General features: G+C 41.0%; 1 protein-coding gene across 1 annotated transcript in view; it reads right to left on the reverse strand.

Moving 5' to 3' along the window:
- Positions 1-745: 745 nt before the first annotated feature.
- LOC122808799 (deleted in malignant brain tumors 1 protein-like) overlaps positions 746-21,160 on the reverse strand; it is a 1,006,762-nt gene continuing 986,347 nt past the window's right edge. Inside the window, exon 10 of the mRNA XM_044079852.1 lies at positions 746-6,313. Coding sequence (XP_043935787.1) covers positions 6,282-6,313 — 32 coding nt within the window. The 3' untranslated portion in view covers positions 746-6,281. The remainder of the gene's footprint in view (positions 6,314-21,160) is intronic.

Raw genomic sequence — 21,160 nt, forward strand, 5'->3', positions numbered from 1 at the left:
ACTACACACAGAAGGCATCCCGACCAGGAATTGAACTGGTAATCCTCTTGCTGTGAGGTGACAATGCTATCCACTGTGCCGCTGTGCTGCAGTGGTAGGACATTCTGAACATTGCCATCGTTATACTCAAATTCAGAACCACAACAGGTGAGCAGGTATGCTCAAATCTGGCAATACCAATTAACAACCAGCTCACATCAGAAGCCAGACATGAAAATACCGCTGAATCATTCAGAACAAGTTAAATGAATACCTGTTGAAGGAATCAACTTTCTCCTGCTGTAAAGAAAAGGGTTAGGTACAACCTGTATCAACAAAGGCCTTCTACATGTAGTTTATCTTCCCTACCTCTATAGTGATATACGTGCTGCCCAAATATACGTCTTAAATGTATACTTTAATCATGATCAGCAGATCAGCTATTGATAAGTGCCTCACTGTACTCGTTATAAAACTGCTCATCAAACTCTCAGTGTAAATGGTTCCAAACTTTTATGTGACTGTATAATTTCCTTGTCCATTTGCTTTGTTTGTCCTCTAATCTTGTTGTGATAATTACCCTGTGATACTTATTTTGTATTCCACGGAAAGACTTTATGTGATACTCAGACTATATTCCTTGGAACTGTAATTTCCACCAAAAGGGCCTAGGTCATGGCTGCAAAGGATCCATCAGCCATTTTAATTATCCTGCTATCAGAATGCAATAAATAAACAAAATATACCAAAAATAAAACACATCAAACCAGAATTTCTTACATATTTATTAAATCAGCTGTGACATTAACATCGCCCTGATGGAAAAAAAGAAAATGAAAACACAACAAATAACAGCTTCTAGTTTCATATGCATTTATTAAATGTGGTTTGGATCCACCAAAAGCATAAATATAGTCAAGAGGTACATACAAAGCAATACAAATATAATGATTGTTAATGTTCATTTGTTAATACAGTTAGATTACTTTTGTATAAATCTAAATGTGCCTATGTCACAAGTGATAATTCAATAAAAGTGTTAAAAAAGAATAAATTCCTCTTGAGAACCACCTAAGAGATTATAAATAGCACTCATTTTTCCACCAGCTCTGAATGCTGAGTGCTCAGTCATTAAATCCTGCATAAGCTATTTCAGGCAGATTTAAAATGAAGCTAGGTTTACTCCAGTCATTATGAATTTGTTGTTTGTGAAGCAAAACCTAACAATACCTTTTTGTCACTGAGTTACACAGTTAGCAATCTGTAATAAGTTTGCAAGCTAAAACTACAAGTATAATGGAATCAAACTAATTCCGATTGTAACTGATAAAAAATATCTGATTAATTAGTAGTATACGCTAGAATGTGTCATACAAATTACAATAGAGACTGAAAATAGGGAATGAGTCCTAAATATAAAAGCATTAAAAATAAAAACAACACTGTATGAAGACCTCGAGATTGTTTTATGGTCTCATTATAGATGAGACAATTGCTCTTCATAGGTTGAATTTCATCATTCGGTAAACAGGCTAGTTAAATGAAAACCTAGAATGTTTGATTATTATGAAACTGTGGGTTTATGTTAGAAACAAGTAAAACAAAGGTGATAATGTAATATCATATCCTTGAGAATGCAGTCCTGCAGATCTAATTAAGCACATATTTAATTTAATAGCCATTTGTAGACAACTTGGATGACTCTAAAGCTTACTGTCAAACATAATGTGTCCAGACTCCCAACCATACAATGTTTTGGCTGAACCTTGTCCTAGTTTGTTTGACATTGTGTGTTTTGGAAATGGTCTCCTCCATTGTTGTTTCATAGAATTGATGTTATTAGAGCTTGAAGAAGAAATCTAATGCACATTTTAGACTGTTTTCAGAGATCATCATTTGGTTTGCACAGTTCTTTTAGAAAGTTTGGATTTTTTCTTTTATGAGACATATTGATACTGTTTGGATACAGGTGTGCAGCAATGATTAACTGACATACAAGCCTACATGTTTCCAAGCATTTTGCTAGTAAAAGGATGTCTGCCTCTAACTCCCAATCAAAGAATCTTATATATTTCCAGACCTCTTGATCAGTGCCAAAAGATGTCCGTGAAATTCTTCATCATACATTCCATTTGTTAAATGTAGTCATTTATTCATATTTGCAGCTGATGCCCCGTAATCTGCCATGCTGATGGCAACCATCACTAATAGTGCGATGAGCAGACATCCTGCCCTACAACACAGGCCTCTGTAACTACATGGAGTCTGTTAATGAAGACATCTAATTACTTTTGCTGCATTTGGAGTTAGTACAGGATAGCTGGTGTTATGAAATGCAGAGCAGTCTGTGTTTCCTAATATGTCAGGGCGTGTGCACTAAGAACACAGTTCCAGTGTCCCAGCAGCTGTGATTAACTGCTTGTTATCATCACTAGCAAATTGATGAATATGTTGCATTATATAACTAGAAATAATGGCATAAAATGCTGATATAACAGTTGTGAATAAAAGCAAATATAAAACTCTGAAACATAGATTTTACCATCAGATCAGGGTTGATTGGCTAAGTCCATCTGCCCAGTTACCTCCCTGCTGCATAACATACAGAATTATATCACAGCCCACAATGTATTCAGTATTGCAGCAAGAAGACATAACTTCAAAGGGAAGCTGTCACTGAATAAAGAAAAGGTTTGACATACATGTGACTGCTTACAGCTGTATTACATTGCATGATGTAGACAGGGTCTGAGATAAATGTGATAGCTTACAGCTGTATTGCATTGTATTATGCAGACAGGGTGTGACATACATGTGGTTACTTACAGTTGTATTACATTGCATGATGCAGACAGGGTATAACAAATGTAATAGCTTACAGCTGTATTACATTGCATGATGCTGTCAGGGTGTGACATACATGTGATTGCTTACAGCTGTATTACATTGCATGATGCTGTCAGGGTATGACATACATGTGATTGCTTTCAGCTGTATTACATTGCATGATGCTCACAGGGTGTGACATAAACATGAGTACTTACAGTTGTATAACATTGCATGATGCAGACAGGGTGTGACAGGAATGTGATAGCTTACAGCTGTATTACATTGCATGATGCTGTCAGGGTATGACATACATGTGATTGCTTACAGCTGCTTTACATTGCATGATGCTGATAGGGTGTGACATAAATGTGATTGCTTACAGCTGTATTACATTGCATGATGCTGTCAGGGTGTGACATACATGTGATTGCTTGCAGCTATACTACATTGCATGATGCAGACAGGGTGTGACAGGAATGTGATTGCTTACAGCTGTATTACATTGCATGATGCTGTCAGGGTGTGACATACATGTGATTGCTTACAGCTATATTACATTGCATGATGCAGACAGGGTGTGACAGGAATGTGATAGCTTACAGCTGTATTACATTGCATGATGCTGTCAGGGTATGACATACATGTGATTGCTTACAGCTGTTTTACATTGCATGATGCTGACAGCGTGTGACATAAACATGAGTACTTACAGCTGTAATACACTGCATGACACAGACAGGGTGTGACATTAAATGTGATTTCTTACAGCTGTATAACATTGCATGATGCAGACAGGGTGTGACATACATGTGATTGCTTACAGCTGTATTATATTGCATGATGCTGACAGAGTGTGACATAAATGTGATAACTTACACCTGTATTACATTGCATGATGCAGACAAGGTGTCATTGAAATGTGACAGTTTACAGTTGTATTACATTACATGATGCTGTCAGGGTATGACATACATGTGATTGCTTACAGCTGTTTTACATTGCATGATGCTGATAGGGTGTGACATAAATGTGATTGCTTACAGCTGTATTACATTGCATGATGCTGTCAGGGTGTGACATACATGTGATTGCTTACAGCTACATTACATTGCATGATGCAAACAGGGTGTGACAGGAATGTGATAGCTTACAGCTGTATTACATTGCATGATGCTGTCAGGGTGTGACATACATGTGATTGCTTACAGCTGTATTACATTGCATGATGCTGTCAGGGTATGACATACATGTGATTGCTTACAGCTGTTTTACATTGCATGATGCTGATAGGGTGTGACATAAATGTGATTGCTTACAGCTGTTTTACATTGCATGATGCTGACAGCGTGTGACATAAACATGAGTACTTACAGCTGTAATACACCGCATGACACAGAGTGTGACATTAAATGTGATTTCTTACAGCTGTATTACATTGCATGATGCAGACAGGGTGTGACATACATGTGATTGCTTACAGCTGTATTATATTGCATGATGCTGACAGAGTGTGACATAAATGTGATAGCTTACACCTGCATTACACTGCATGATGCAGACAAGGTGTCATTGAAATGTGACAGTTTACAGTTGTATTACATTACATGATGCAGACAGGGTATCATTAAATTGTGATAGCTTACTGCTTTATTACATTGCATGATGCAGACAGGGTGTGACATAAATGTGATTGCTTGCAGCTGTATTACATTGCATGATGCAGACAGGGTGTGGCATACATGTGAGTACTTACAGCTGTATTGCATTACAAGATGCTGACAGGGTGTGACATACATGTGATTGCTTACAGCTGTATTACATTGCATGATGCTGACAGGGTGTGACATACATGTGATTGCTTTTACAGCTGTATTACATCAGCATGATGCTGACAGGGTGTAACATAAATGTGATAGCTTACAGCTGTGTTACATTGCATGATGCTGACAGGGTGTGACATAAATTTGATAGTTTATGGCTGCATTACATCAGCATGATTCTGACAGGGTGTGACATACATGTGATTGCTTACAGCTGTATTACTTTGTATGATGCAGAGTGTGACATACATGTGATAACTTACAGCTGTATTACATTGCATGATGCTGTCAGGGTGTGACATAAACATAAGTACTTACAGCTGCATTATATCAGCGTGATGCTGACAGGTTATGACATAAATATGATTGCTTACAACTGTATTACATTGAATAATGCATACAGGGTGTGACATAAATGTGACTGCTTACAGCTGTATTACATTGTATGATGCAGACAGGGTGTGACATACATGTGATTGCTTACAGCTGTATTACACTGCATGATGCTGACAGGGTGTGACATAAATGTAATAGTTTACAACTGCATTACATCAACATGATGCTGACAGGGTGTGACATAAATGCAATTGCTGACAGCTGCATTACATTGCATGATGTGGACAGAGTGTGACATACATGTGATTGCTTACAGCTGTATTACATTGCATGATGCAGACAGGGTTTGACATACATGTGATAACTTACAGTTGTATTACATTGCATGATGCTGTCAGGGTGTGACATAAATGTGATAGCTTACTGGTGTATTACATTGCATGATGCAGACAGGGTGTGACATACATGTGATAACTTACAGTTGTATTACATTGCATGATGCTGTAGGGTGTGACATAACTGTGATTGCTTACAGCTGTATTACATTGCATGATGCTGTCAGGGTGTGACATAAATGTGATTGTTTACAGCTGTATTTCATTGCATGATGCTGTCGGGGTGTGACATACGTGATTTTTTACAGCTGTATTACATTGCATGATGCTGACACAGTGTGACATACATGTGATTGCTTACAGCTGTTTTACATTGCATGATGCTGACAGGGTGTGACATAAATGTAATTGCTTACAGCTGTATTACATTGCATGATGCTGACAGGGTGCGACATACATGTGATTGCTTACAGCTGTATTGCATTGCAGGATGTTGACAGGGTGTAACATAAACATGAGTAATTACAACTGTATTACATTGCATGATGCTGACAGGGTATGACATACATGTGATTACTTACTGCTGCATTACTCATGCATGATGCTGACAGGGTGTGACATAATGACACAGGAAGATGTGCTCCAAAACATAATATAACTTTGCTTGTGTCTTCTTCACCTTTCCTGGGATACAATGTCTGTTAGGTTATTTCATGACCAGTAAGCAAGATACCGGATACTTGGATATGGAACACAGTGAAACTATTCATGATTTGAAAAGCAAAACAAAAGACTGATATGTTTCTATTCAGTGTAAAACACCTGGATGTGTTTCATACAGAGAAGTGTCAAGGCATACAAAAGTACAACAAAGAATATTAATGAGTGACCATTTATAGCGGCACCATATTGTTTGTGCTGGTATCATGACTTTGCTATGAAAATAATCATCCAGATGGCAAAAACAAAGGGCAAGAATAAGTCAGGTGATATTCTTAACTGCAAAACCAGCATCTGAAAAAGAAAAAGAGATGATTCCTGTAAATAAGTGATCACTTACTTTTGTTTCTACTCATCAGGGATCAGTGTACTTAATTTTTATACATAGCTCTCATAAACACAAGTATCCCAGCTGTGTATTCAACAGTTTAGTGTGTATTTATCATTTCATAAGTAAATCTAAAACAGATATGTATAGTGGAAAGACATTGAGAAAAAGGCTTGTGAGCCTCAGACATCAAACTGACAATTCATGATTTTCAGAAAATTATTCTAAACCATTTTCAAGGTCTGATAACACCCTCCCAAGATGATACTACAGAGTGTATCTACTCACTTAGCCCTGCTTTTTGACACTTCTGTTTTTTCCCTGAGTCATCCACATTGCCATTTTAAAATCACTGACATGCCTAGTCATGTAGCCCTGTCAAGACTAGTCCTCATAATGCCAGACAACCCCCCACACTGCTATATTAAAATCACTGACATGGCTGGTCATGTGGCCCTTGCATTCCTACCCCTTGTAATGTCAGACATATACCCTCCCTGCCCTGCTGTTTTAAAATCACTGACATTACTGGTTATGTAGCCATGACATTCCTACCCGTCATAATGCAAGATACCCTTCCCACTCTGCTGTTTTAAAATCACTGACATGACTGGTTATGTAGCCCTGGCATTGCTACCTCTCATTATGCCAGATGTACCCTCCCCACCCTGCTGTTTTGAGATCACTGAAATGGCTGATCATGTAGTCGTGGCATTGCTACTCCTCATAATGTTGGACATTACCCATTGCACCTTGCGATCTGGTAGCTGCAGTGCTCTCTGGGGCTTTTCCTTTCTAAGTGGTCATCTGATGATTATGACTGGTGCCAAGAATGCCACTGCCTCCTCCAGAGCTATCCAGTGGTATGGTGACAACCAAGGTTCTAGTATGCACTGTGGATGATTGCACGTCATAGGATATTGCAATTAAGATATCTTTGAAGATAACATTTTTTACAGCAGTGTGAAAAGTCAAGCATGTCTAAAGCAGGATGATCCATTTATATAGATTAAAATTTAAACAGTTTGTTACAACTGGAAGTGGTCAGAATGAATGTAGCTTTAAAGTGCCACAAATTATTTCAGAATGTCCCTGATTTGCCTTATATTTTTCCCTGTCACTTACAGATTTCTGAGGGTTTATATCACATCATCGAAAGCAGACATCCTCGAAGCACTTAACATCGAACAGACTTCATCGAATGATGAAAACATCAAAATGCTGTTAACGGGAATTCCCAGTGGGGACATGACACTGTAAGGGTGTAGGCAGGGGGGCAAGCCCCCTGCACCCCCACACTCCTGCTACTTAAATATACTAACTCCGAGATCACGTTACAGTGTAGGAAATGGAAATTTTCAGTTTCCACACTGTAGTGCACCGAAGTGCGATCTCGGGAGTGGTATACCTTTGTGGCAGGGGGTGTGTGGAGAGCAGGGGTCTTGCCCCCCTGATGGAACAATTTCTTGTTGATCTGCACTCCACATTTTTTTTTTCAACTTCGATGTTTTCCAGTTCGATTAAGTCAGTTCGATGATAAGCGACTTGATGTCTGCTTTCGATGATGTGATATACACCCAATTTCTGATTTTCTGGCAAATCTTAGAGTCTTACAGTTGGCCAATAATGTCAGACATTAGTGTGTTTCATACGTATTCCTCCTTAGGAAATGCGTCTGGTAAATCTCTGAGGATTACAGTTGGCCAATAATGTCAGAGAGTAGAGTGTTTCATATGTATTGTTCTTTAAGAAATGCATCTGGTAAATCTCAGAAGATAAAAGTTGGTCAATAATGTCAGACAGAGTGTTTCACATGTATTTCTCTTTAGGAAATGCATCTGTTAAATCTCTGAGGATTACAGTTGGCCAATAATGTTAGACATTAGAGTGTTTCATATGTATTGCTCTTTAGGAAAGGCATCTTGTTAATCTCTAAGGATTACAGTTGGCCAATAATTTCAGAAATTAGTGTTTCATATGTACTGTTCATTAGGAAATGCATCTGGTATATGTGTGAGGATAACAGTTGGCCAATAATGTCAGACATTTGAGTGTTTCATATGTATTCTCATTAGGAAATGCATCTGCTAAATCTCTGAGGATTACAATTAGCCAATAATGTCAGACATTAGAGTGTTTCTTACTTATTGCTTTTTAAGAAATGCATGTTGAATGAAAACCTGTTTTTATTATCATTTTTTCTGCACTATAGTGACGTCTAAAAATTGTACCTGATTTTGGGCTACCATTTTTCAGTATTTTTAGCTTTGTCCCTGATAATGTTACAGAGAAGGAGAACGGTAGGAGGGTGGAGTTTCTACATTTTGACAATACAGAATAAACCTGGCACTGCCTTTAATAGTCTCTTAATCTAAACATTTTGGAGGAAAATCGATCACACAAAATTTTATTTTATTTATTTATTTATTTAGTTATTTATTGTCATTTGTTAACCGGGTTGGTCCAACTGAGCCAATGTCCCATTTTCAATGGAGATCCGAGGAGAAAAGTTCCAATTACAAATTACAGTCCTATAAAAAAGAAATTACAGTCATACAAAAATGAAATTACATCTCAAAAAGAGTTTAAACAACAAAAGATAAAAACACTAATTGTTTTCTACGGGTTTTTGTAAAATGAAATAATGTATAGTATCAACATGATGGTGAGGAAGCTAGGAGAAAAACAAAGGGATTATTTATAGGTTCATAGGTAGGTACTAGGCTATCAGCCCTGGGGCCTATACAAGCCCAGCCAAAAAGGTACCCTGGCTTTTGCCACCCAAGAAAAATATTTTCCTGTGCCACTGTCGAGCAGAGCCACGGGGTGAATTTCCAATTTCCCATACAATCATCAAGATTTTTCTTGAAGAGTGCTAATGAGGAGCTTTGTTTGATATAGATAGGTAGTTTATTCCAGAGTATAGAAAGTCTATGGGACAGGAATCTATCCCTCTGGCATGTTCTGTTTATTGTGGTGACAAGGTTTAGGTCCCTAGAGCATGTAGCTCAGAGGGATTGGGATTTCTTTAAGTGGAGCAAGTCCAACAGCTCTGGGTTTGAAATAGCTTTGTATGTTAGGCAGAGATCACCTCTGAGTAGGCGATATGCGTTGGAGTAAAGCTGGAGTTTTTTGAGATGGTCTGCATATGGCATCTGTTTGAGGCTGGTAATCCTCTTTGTGAGGTATTTCTGCGGCCTTTCCAGTTATTGTAGGTGCCTTATGAGGTACATACCAAAAGGGGTGTTGTACTCCATAATAGGTCTAATGAATGATGAGTAGAGGGGAACAATGACCTCTTTTTTTCTGGATGAGAAACCTTTTGTGATGAGGTGTGCCATGTAGAAGGATTTCCTGACAACTGTGGCAATGTGATTATCAAAGGAGAGACTACTGTCCACCTGTGTTCCAAGGTCTCTTATCACATTTTCGGTGTCAAGCATATTACTGCCTATGTTGTAGTTCATGGGTACAGAGTTTTAACCAAAGGGGATGACAATGCACTTTTTGGCATTGAGCTTGAGGCCATGGCTTTGACACCAGGCATCTGTCTCAGTGAAGCCCTTTTGTAGGATGTCCACATCGTTAGGAGTTTCAGTTATGGCTCCTAGTTTGCAGTCATTTGCGAACTTCATTAGCCAAAGACCTTCTGTGTTAGACTGTACTTCAGAGAAGTAGATGCCAAACAGGAGAGGACCCAGGACTGAACCCTGTGGTACTCCACTTGTCACTGGTCTGAAGTCAGATTTGGAGTCTGATACTTTCACAGTGTGGGTTCTGTCAGTGAGCCAGTTGACAACCCATCTTGTAACATAGGGATTTATACCTAGTTTAGTGAGTTTATCTATAATTCCAGAGTGGGGGATGGTGTTGAAAGCCGTGGCAAGACCTAGATAGGCTGTGTGAACCACCTTACCCTTGTCAACGGCTTTGGTGACTGCTTCAAAGAAGTTTATCAGGTTTAGGAGACATGATCTGCCTTTTACAAACCCGAACTGGGTGGGGTCCAGAGTTTGGAGATTACCAATGTCTTTGTTTATAAGTTCCATGATAATTAAATTCCATGGCCTTGCAGAATGGGCTCATCAAGCTAATGAGGTGGTAGTTCCCGGGGTCCATGGTGGCTCTCCCCTTGTGGAGTGGGATAACCATCACTGTGCGCCATTCAGCAGGCACAAAGCCTGAGGTGAGGCTATGATTGAACATAGTATTTACGTGGGGTGCCAGTTCGTTCTGTAGTTCATGTCGAACACAGCCTAGGATGTTGTCTGGCCCCATGGATGCTGTGTTCTTGGCTTTGGAGAGTGTGGTTTTTACCTGTACAGCCGTGATTACAGGAACTTTGCATTCTTCCAGTATAGAGATGGGCTCTTTAGGGAGTGAGAGGGTGGTAAAGTTAGCACTGAACCTATCTGCCAGGATGTTGGCAATATCAGTTGGGTCTGTATATTTAGTGCCATTGTGCTGTAACTCAGAGCAGATCTAAGTGTTGCCATTCAGATGCTTGACATAGCTATAGAATGCTTTGTGGTTGTCTTTAGAATCAGTGGCGATTTTGTTTTCATAACTAGCTTTGGAGGATTTTATCAGGGATCGCAGCTTCTTACTGAGGCTGACCAGGGAGCTCCTCCACCCATGGGATTTTACTCTCTTTTGCAACAGTTTCTTCCTTCTGTTGTACAGTTTGTTTATGGCAGGGGACCACCAGATTGGCTTCCTTTTTTTGGAGGATAGCGTCTTGGCTCTGTTTGGGATCACACAATCCATGCACTCATGTAAGTGCTTATAAAGTTCAATTGTGTAGGATTCAATAGTTGTAACTGTATTGTACATCTGCATGGGTGTCATGAAGTTCACCACATTTTATTTTATTTTTTATTTAACATTTGTTGACCAGGAAAGTCCGACTAGGTTCCACCGATCCTGTTTTCAGCAGAGGCCCGGGGAGAAATGCTCCACTTCTGTCTTAAGAAGCATGAAGTTGGCTTTGTAGAAATTTTTTACCATGGTTTTCTTAATGGGGGATGGGGGCAGAATGTGGATATCTAGGGTAATTAGCTTATGGTCAGATCGGACCAATGAGGCATTAACTTCAGGTGTGGAACACCGGTCACTTATGCTGGTAATGACTAGATCTAGAATATTGTTGCCCCTGGTGGGGGTGTGGATAAGTTTATCCAGGGCATTGGAGTTTATGAATTCCAGAAAGCATTGAGCGAAGGAGTTGGTACATGAGTAGTTTTCCCACTTAATGGTGGGGTAGTTGAAATCGCCCATTATTAGGGTGTTTGGTTGAACCCTAATATTTTCCAGTACATCAAGAAAAGAGGAGTGGGAATCCTGGGGCATGGTGGGTGATCTGTAGCAAGCTACATTTTGGATTGCAGTTTTGCCCAGAGTTAGTTGCACTTGGATAACCTCGGCTGCATTATGCTGAGCACTAGCCTGGAGGTGTGGATATCCTTAATGAATATGGACACACCTCCGCCTTTGGTGTTCCGGTCCAGGTTTCATGGCCAAAAAGTGTGGTATGAGTTATAGCCTGGCAGTGCAGGGCTGCTCTCTGGAGCCTTGAACCAGGTCTCAGTCACTGCACAGATATTGATGTTCTCCATTTTAAGGAGTGCCTCTTACACATGAGTGAGCTGGAGAAGTTTTCCACGGAAGAGGAGTGAGAAGAAAGAGAAAAGATGGGTAAAAGGAAGAAGTTTTAGGAATCAAGTTGGAGCTAGATAGGGGCAGGACCAGGTGTTCTGTAGGTAGTGCTTGAGTGCTAGTTTGAATTGTGATTTATGGGGGATACTTCTTCTAATAAAAAAAAAAATGTTTAAGAAAGAGCTGTTTTATTTTATATATCCAGGCCATTGATTGTTTGACTACTATTCCTCATACTGGAATTCATTAAAGACTAAACATCATAAGAAAGATATCAAATTGTCTGACAGGTATCAGCTGAATAATGAAAGTATGAGGTGACACCGCAGGTTCATAGGTACCTTATAGGGTAGTGCGCCTGTGGACCTTTTTAAGCCTAGACAATTCCTTTAGTGAGACTCAAACCCTGTACATATTATCTGTGAGGTAATTACTTTAACCATTATGCCAAACCCCAACCCACTGATTATATCACCCCAGATGGGACTCAAGCCCACATTCCCTGGCTTAGCAGGCCAAATTCTTACCCATTAAACCACTGTGGCAAAAAGGTAATAAGTAGCATTACTCAATGCTTAGTACTAGGACTCATCATGTTCAGCATCTACTGCTTGAATCTCCAAAGCACTAACCAAGATATATGGCTATCTAAATTTGCTGATGACTGCTAGTTCAGTGGTGTAATTCACTTGCAACTTTTATTATTTAACTACAGCAGCTGCTTCTTCTTCTTCTGTCAGCTGTTCCCATTAGGGGTCGCCACAGTGGATCATCTGTTTCCATTTCTTTATGTCCTCTGCATCTTGCTCTGTCACACCAACCACCTGCATGTCCTCTCTCACCACATCCACAAAGCTTATCTTAGGATTTTCTCTTTTCCTGTTACCTGGCAGCTCCATCATTAGCATCCTTTTCCCAATATACCCAGCATCCACCCTCAGAACATGTCCAAACTAAAGCAATCTTGCCTCTCTGACTTTGTCTCCAAGCTGTCCAACCTGCGCTAACCCTCTAATATACTGATTCTAAATCCTGTCCATCATTGTCACACCCAATGCAAATCTTAACATCTTTAACTTTGCCAACTCCAGCCCTGACTCCTATCTTTTCATCAGTGACACCATCTCTAATCCATATAACATAGCTGGTCTCACTACCATCTTATAGGCCTTCCCTTTCATTCTTACTGATACCCATCTGTCACAAATCACTCCTCTTCTCCACCCACTCCACCTTGCCTGTACTTTCTTCTTCACCTCTCTCCCACACTCACCATTACACTGAACTGTTGATCCCAAGTATGTAACTTCATCCACCTTCACCAACTCTACTCCCTGAATCCTCGCAATTCCTCTAGCCTTCCTGTCATTCGCACGCATATATTCTGTCTTAGTCATGCTGACCTTCATTCCTCTCCTCTCTAGGGCATATGTCCACCTCTCCAGGGTCTCCTCAACATGTTCCCTACTCTTGTTACAGATCACAATGTCATCGGCAAACATCATAGTCCATGGGGACTCCTGTCATAGGCTCATAGGTTCATAGGTTTATACTAGGCTATCTGCCCTAAGGCATTTATAAGCCTAGCCCAATGTTTTGTGGCTTACGCCACCCCTTATATGAAAAAATACTGTGCCCATTAGTTTGTTGTGCCTCTGTCCAGCAGTGACACAGAGATGATTCCCGGGGTAAACCTACGATCTCCTATCCACAGGTCAAGATTCCTCTTGAACAGAGCCAGCGAGGTGCTCTGCCTCACATGGACCGGGATTTTATTCCACAGCATAGGGAGTCTCTGAGTGATAATACTATCCCTCCAGCATGTCCTATTTATATCCGTGCTAAGGTTTAAGTCGCTTGCTCTAGTGGTTTTGGTGGATTTGGACTTTTTGAGGTGGAGCATGTCCATCAATTCCGGGTTGGACATGGCCTTGTATGTCAGGCACATGTCACCTCTGAGCAGACGGTATGCGACTGAATAGAGCTGGAGTTTCTTCAATCTGGCAGCATATGACAGATTTTGGAGTCCCTTTATCCTTTTGGTGAGGAACTTTTGGGGTCTCTCCAATTGCTGCAGATGTCGGGTGAGATACATCCCGAATGGGGCATTGTACTCGATCATTGGTCTGATAAGTGAAGAGTACAGGGGAACAATGACCTCACTAGATCTGGATGTGAATCCCTTCATGATCAGGTGGGCAATGTAGAAGGTCTTTCTAACCACTTTAGCAATGTGAGTGTCAAAAGAAAGGCCACTGTCAACCTGGGTCCCCAGGTCCCTGATAACCTCTTCTGTGCTTAGTGGATTGCCGCCTATATGGTAGCTTGGGGTTACCTTGTTTTTCCCAAAGGGTATGACTATACATTTTTTGGCGTTTAACTTCAGGCCATGGCTCTGGCACCAGCTATCTGTTTCCGTGAGTCCCTTCTGAAGGATATCCGTGTCCGATACACTTTCCACTATGGCGCCCAGTTTGCAGTCGTCTGCAAACTTTGTCAGCCAAAGTCCTCCCATGTTGGCCTGTACTTCTGAGAAGTAGATACCGAACAATAGGGGGGCAAGGACTGAGCCCTGTGGGACACCACTTGTGACCGGCTTGGAGTCTGACATAGCGCCAGCAAGTCTAACCCTGTGGGTTCTGTCCTTAAGCCAGTTTGCAACCCATCTTGTGACATATGGGTTTACATTTAAGCTGGTAAGTTTTTCTACAATACCCGAGTGGGGTATTGTGTCGAAAGCCTTTGCAAGGTCATGGTCTGTCTGATCTCATTTGTCAACCTCTCCATCACCATTGCAAATAAGAAAGGGCTCAGAGTTGATCCTTGATGTAATCACACCTCCACCTTAAATGCATCTGTCACTCCTACTGCAGATCTCACCACTGTCACACTACCCTCATACAAATCCTGTACCACTCTTACATACTTCTCTGCCACTCCTGACTTCCTCATACATTACCACGACTCCTCTCTAGGCACCCTGTCATGTGCTTTCGCTAAGTCCACAAAGACACAATGCAACTCCTTCTGAACTTCTCTATACTTCTCCATCAACACCCTCAGAGCAAACATCACATCTGTAGTGCTCTTTCCTGGCATGAAACCATACTGCTGATCACTAATCATCACCTCCCTTCTTAACCTAGCATCCACTACTTTTTCCTTAACTTCATGCTGTGACAGATAAATGTTATCCCTCTGTAGTTACTACAGCTCTGCACATCACCATTATTCTTAAAAATACGTACCAAAACACTTCTTCTCCACTCCTCAGGCATCCTCTCACTTTCCAAGATTTCATTATACAATGTGGTTAAAAACTTCATTGTCATCTCTCCTAAACACCTCCATGCTTCCACAGCTATGTTATCTGGACCAACAGCCTTTCCATTCTTCATCCTCTTCATAGCTGTCATTACTTCCTTCTTGCTAATCCATTGCACTTCTGGATTCACCATCGCCACATCATCCAACCTTCTCTCTCTCATTCTCTTCATTCATCAGCTCTTTAAAGTACACTTTTCATCTTCTCAACACACTCTCCTCACTTGTGAGTACGTTTCCCCCATAATCCTTTATCACCTTTACGTGCTGCACATCTTTTCTAGCTCGGTCCCTCTGTCTAGCCAATCGGTAAAGGTCCTTTTCTCCCTCTGCTGTGTCCAACCTTTTATACAACTCTTCACATGCCTTATCCTTAGCCTTTGTCACCTCTCTCTTTGTCATACACCTCATCTCCTTATACTCTTGTCTACTTTCTTCATCTCTCTGATAATCTCACTTCTTCTTCACCTTTTTCTCTCTATACTCTCATGTACTTACTCATTCCACCACCAGGTCTCCTTGTCCTCCTTTCTCTGTTCAGATGTCACACCAAGCACCTTTCCAGCTGTCTCCTTTACCAGCTCTGTTGTAGTTACCCAGCTATTCTGTAAATCTTCATTGCCACCCAGTGCTTGTCTTAACTCTTCCCTGAACTCCACCTCACAATCACCCTTTTTCAATTTCCACCACTTGATCCTTGGTGCTGCCCTCACACTCGTCATCCTCTTCTTGATCACTAATGTCATCCTACAGACAACCATCCTATGCTGCCTAACTACACTTTCCCCTATCACCACTTTACAGTCTTCAATCTCCTTCAAGCTGCCCCTCCGGCATAGAATATAATCCACCTGAGTGCATCTTCCTCCACTCTTGTATGTCACCCTAGGCTCCTCCCTCTTGCTAAAATATGTATTCACCACAGCCATGTCCATCCTTTTCATAAAATACTCTACACCTGACCTTCTGCATTATTTTGCTTAACCCCATACCTACCCATCAATTCCTTATCCTCTCTGTTTCCTTCACCAACATGCCCATTTAAATCCACTCTAATCACCACTCTCTCACCTTTGGATACACTCACCACCACTTCATCCAACTCACTCCAAATTTTTTCTTTCTCACCCATCACACACCCAACTTGTGGAACATATGCACTAACAACATTTGTCATCACACCATCAATTTCCAGCTTCATAAACATCACTCTGTCTGACACTCTTTTCACCTCCAAAACACTCTTGGCATATGTTCCTTCAGGATAATCCCTACCCCATTTTTCCTCCCATCCACACCATGATAGAACAATTTGAACCCACCTCCAATACACCTGGCCTTACTCCCTTTCCATCTGGTCTCTTGCACACACAATATATCAACCTTCCATTTGTCCATCATATCAACTAGCTCTCTCCCTATACCAGTCATACTGCCAACATTCAAAGTCTCGAACCTCACTATCACACTCCTAACCTTCCTCCTCTCTTTCTGCCTTTCTGCATGCCTTCCCCCTCTTCTTCTCCTTCTCCTCCTCCTTTGGCCAACAGTAGCCCAATTCCCACCAACACACTGTTGGCTAACAGTACTAGTGGTGGTCGTTGTTAACCCGGGCCTCGACCGATCTGGTATGGAAATCATTATTATCCGCATATGTCATTTGGCAAAGGTTTTACACCAGATGCCTTCCTGACATAACCTACCCCATTTATCCGGGGTTGGGACCAGCATGAAGAAATGCACTGACTTGTGCATCCCTAGTGGCTGGGTTTAACTACAACAGCTGCCAATTGATCCAAATTAATGGTGTAGTATAATCAGGCTGACACTGAATGTAAAGGCATGTGGGATTGACAACTTTAGAAAACAGGTCTTGACAGCACTTTCCTTATAGACATCTCTCACTCTAAACTAATGCAGTCATCATCACGACATCTTCATAGACAGCTCCCTGCCCTTTGACTACCATGCAGCAGCAGACATCAGGAAATCTTTTTATATAGCCCATGCAATAGTAAAAGGTATCTCATGCAGGATGTTCTTCTACACTCTGCCCTGATCAAGCCAATTACAGATTATAATGTGCCTTTTAGTATGTATCTAGCAAAATATGACATGCACCTAGAAAGAGTCCTAAAGTTTCCAACTGAAAACACTACTGGATTGACAGCGCACACCTATGAAGATAGACTTGAAGCTTTACCATATATATAAGTCTCATATATACTCCTGAATTGTGATTTGTGGCTAACGTGTATTGCTGTTGTAGACTCCTGCATTGTGATTTGTGGCTGGTGTGCATTGCTGTTGTAGACTCCTGCATTGTGATTTATGGCTAGCATTTACTGCTGTTGTAGACTCCTGCATTGTGATTTGTGGCTAGTGTTTATTGCTGTTGTCGACTCCTGCATTGTGATTTGGGGCTAGCATGTATTGCTGTTGTAGACTCCTGCATTGTTATTTGTGGCTAGCATGTATCGTTGTAGACTCCTGCATTGTGATTTGTGGCTAGCATGTATTGCTGTTGTAGACTCCTGCATTGTGATTTGTGGCTAGTGTGTATTGCTGTTGTAGACTCCTGCATTTTGACTTGTGGCTTGCGTGTATTGCTGTTGTAGACTCCTGCATTGTGATTTGTGGCTTGCGTGTATTGCTGTTGTAGACTCCTGCATTTTGACTTGTGGCTAGCATTCATTGCTGTTGTAGACTCCTGCATTGTGATTTGTGGCTAGCATGTATTGCTGTCGTAGACTTCTGTATTGTGATATGTGGCTAAGATGTGTTGCTGTTGTACACTCCTGCATTGGGATTTGTGGCTAGCATGTATTGCTGTTGGAACCAACCCTCCTTCAACACTTCCATAAAACAAATACCTCCACAAGCAGTCAAATTAAATCCCTGAATCTCCATCAACAAATAAATAAGCCTATATGGCTAGTACTGTGTAAAGTAGTATAAAGAGGATAATGTCAGAGCATATTTCTTTTTGGAAATATATGGTTAAACAATACTTGTATAAGAGATACGATCTGAGTCATGTAAGCAACATAATTATTAGGTCTATACTGGAGACAGCAATAAGACTTTTTTGGAGGTAGAATGAAATTCTCTGTCAGTAAGGAGAAGAAAATGGACATTCTCAGTATTGTATTGTATAATGCATAACATCGGAATAATAAAATTGATTGCATTTAAACTTTCCATTGGATAAAAGAACTGATGTGGTAATCACTGGAACTTGTTATAGAGATACTGTCAGTCCCTTTGGTCACTGGTTATTGTCAATTTCTATAATTTCAGGGCAGGTAGTAAAAGGGTTCGGGTCTCCATTTGCATACGTAAAAAATACATGTATATATTAACATTTAGTAGCTGTGTTTCAGAAAACATTTCTGTTACAGTTTTTGGGTATAGTGCAACAGATAATGGGGCCTTACTGAAGTCCATTGTTTAATCAGGCGTTTTTGGGACATATTTGTCTCTAAACCCAGTACATGTTGGAAAGGTACAAATGTGCTGCTTACATGAGATCTGATTACAACTTACATATGCTGGGATGCTATATTATCAGACAAGACTATTTATGTAATTCTTTCTGTTCTAAGCACAATGTCATGAACATAACACAATCATTTTTCTACAAAATTAGTGCATATTCTTAATGTTGTACTATCCCTATTTGCAACAAAGGTAATGGAAGTTACAACAGGGCCATCATACCTCTCAACCTCTTATGACAAGAAATCTGGGCAAAGCCATAAATAATGGGGGACTAATGCCCAAATATAGGGACAATTTTGAAATATTGCTCTTACAATCTTAGAAAGTTGATAGACTAACAGGTTTTGTGTTAGAATGGATTTTCTAAAGGGTATGAAGTCTAAAACTCTAATGGCTGTCAATTTTTGACTTCAGTCTTTAATGACTTGCCAAAGATTTGCCAGAAAACAATTTTATGAAAAATGGACCAAACTTGTGAGGGAAAAATCTTGACATTCTGTGAAAATCTGTACAGTTGAGAGATATGAGGGCCATTCTGTTAGCTTTAAGGTAGAGACTTCCACTCAGTTTTTTGATGCTGATCATTATGCAATAAAGACAATTCTAGTTAAATGGAAATGGGCCAGTGAGCTCAGAGAAAATACCGCAGCAAATGTCTGACATAACTTTTATTCTGGATCAAGACCCATGGTTGATATTTATGAAAAAAGTCAAGTTAGCCACATAAGTTCATAGGTTCATAGGTTCATACTAGGCTATCTGCCCGAGGGCATTTACAAGCCTAGCCCATAGTTTTGTGGCTTACGCTACCCCTTTAGTATGGGGAACTATACCCATTATTTTGCTGTGCCTCTGTCGAGCAGTGACACTGAGGTAATCCCTGGGGTATATCTGCGATCTCCCATCCATTGGTCAAGATTTCTCTTGAACAAGGCCAGCGAGGTGCTCTGCCTCACATATACCGGGATTTTATTCCACAGCATAGGGAGTCTTTGGGTGATGAATCTATCCCTCCAGCACGTCCTATTAATAGCCGTGTCGAGGTTTAAGTCTCCCACCCTTGTGGCTCTGACGGATCTAGATTTTTGAGGTGAAGCATATTCATCAAATCTGGGTTTGACATGGCCTTGTATGTTAGGCAAAGGTCACCTCTGAGCAAGCGGTAAGCGACTGAATAGAGCTGGAGTTCTTTCAGTCGGGCAGCATAGGACAGATGTTTGAGACCCTTTATCCTTTTGGTGAGGAACTTTTGTGGCCTCTCCAGCTGCTGCAAGTGTCGGGTCAGATACATTCGAATGGGGCATTGTACTCAATCATTGGTCTGATGAGTGATGAGTATAGGGAGACTATGACCTCCCTTGATCTAGATGAGAATCCCTTCATGATAAGGTGGGCAATGTAGAAGGTCTTCCTAACTACTTTAGCTACATGGGTGTCGAATGACAGACTACTATCAACCTGGGTCCCCAGGTCCCTGATAACTTCTTCTGTGCTCAGTGGATTGCCACCTATTTGGTAGCTAGGGGTAACCCTGTTTTTCCCGAAGGGTATGACTATGCATTTTTTGGCATTTAACTTTAGGCCATGGCTCTGGCACCAGTTATCCGTTTCTGTGAGACCCTTCTGAAGGATATCTGTGTCAGATGTGTTTTCTACTATGGCGCCCAGTTTGCAGTCATCTGCAAACTTTGTCAGCCATAACCCTCCTGTGTTTGCTTGTACTTCAGAAAAGTAGATGCCAAACAAGAGTGGGCCCAGGACTGAGCCCTGTGGTACACCACTTGTGACAGGCTTTGAGTCTGACATGGCGCCAGCAACTCTGACCCTGTGGGTTCTGACACTCAGCCAGTTTGCAACCCATCTTGTGATGTATGGGTTAACATTTAAGCTGATGCGTTTTTCAATGATACCCGAGTGGGGTATTGTATCGAAGGCCTTCGCCAGATCGAGGTAGGCTGTATGGACTGCCTTTCCCTCATCAATGGCTTTGGTGACTGTTTGAAAAGTCAACCAAGTTTAGAAGGCATGATCTGCCTTTGACAAAGCCAAACTGGGATGGATCCAAAGTCTGCAAATTCCCTATGTCTTTATTTATGAGGTCCATTATGATCCTCTCCATGGCTTTGCAGATAAGGCTTGTCAAGCTAATGGGGCGGTAATTTCCAGGGGCGGTGGAGGCACCGCCTTTGTGAAGTGGGACCACAGTTGCAGTGCGCCACTTCCTGGCGTATCCAGAGGTAAGACTATGATTAAACAGCTGTCCTAGCTGTGGGTTTAATTCCTCATTGAGTTCATGGAGCACACAGCCGGGGACACCATCAGGTCCCATGGAT

This window comes from Protopterus annectens, chromosome 1.part1, assembly GCF_019279795.1.
Source record: "Protopterus annectens isolate FY-2018-M chromosome 1.part1, PAN1.0, whole genome shotgun sequence".
NCBI lineage: Eukaryota > Metazoa > Chordata > Ceratodontiformes > Protopteridae > Protopterus > Protopterus annectens.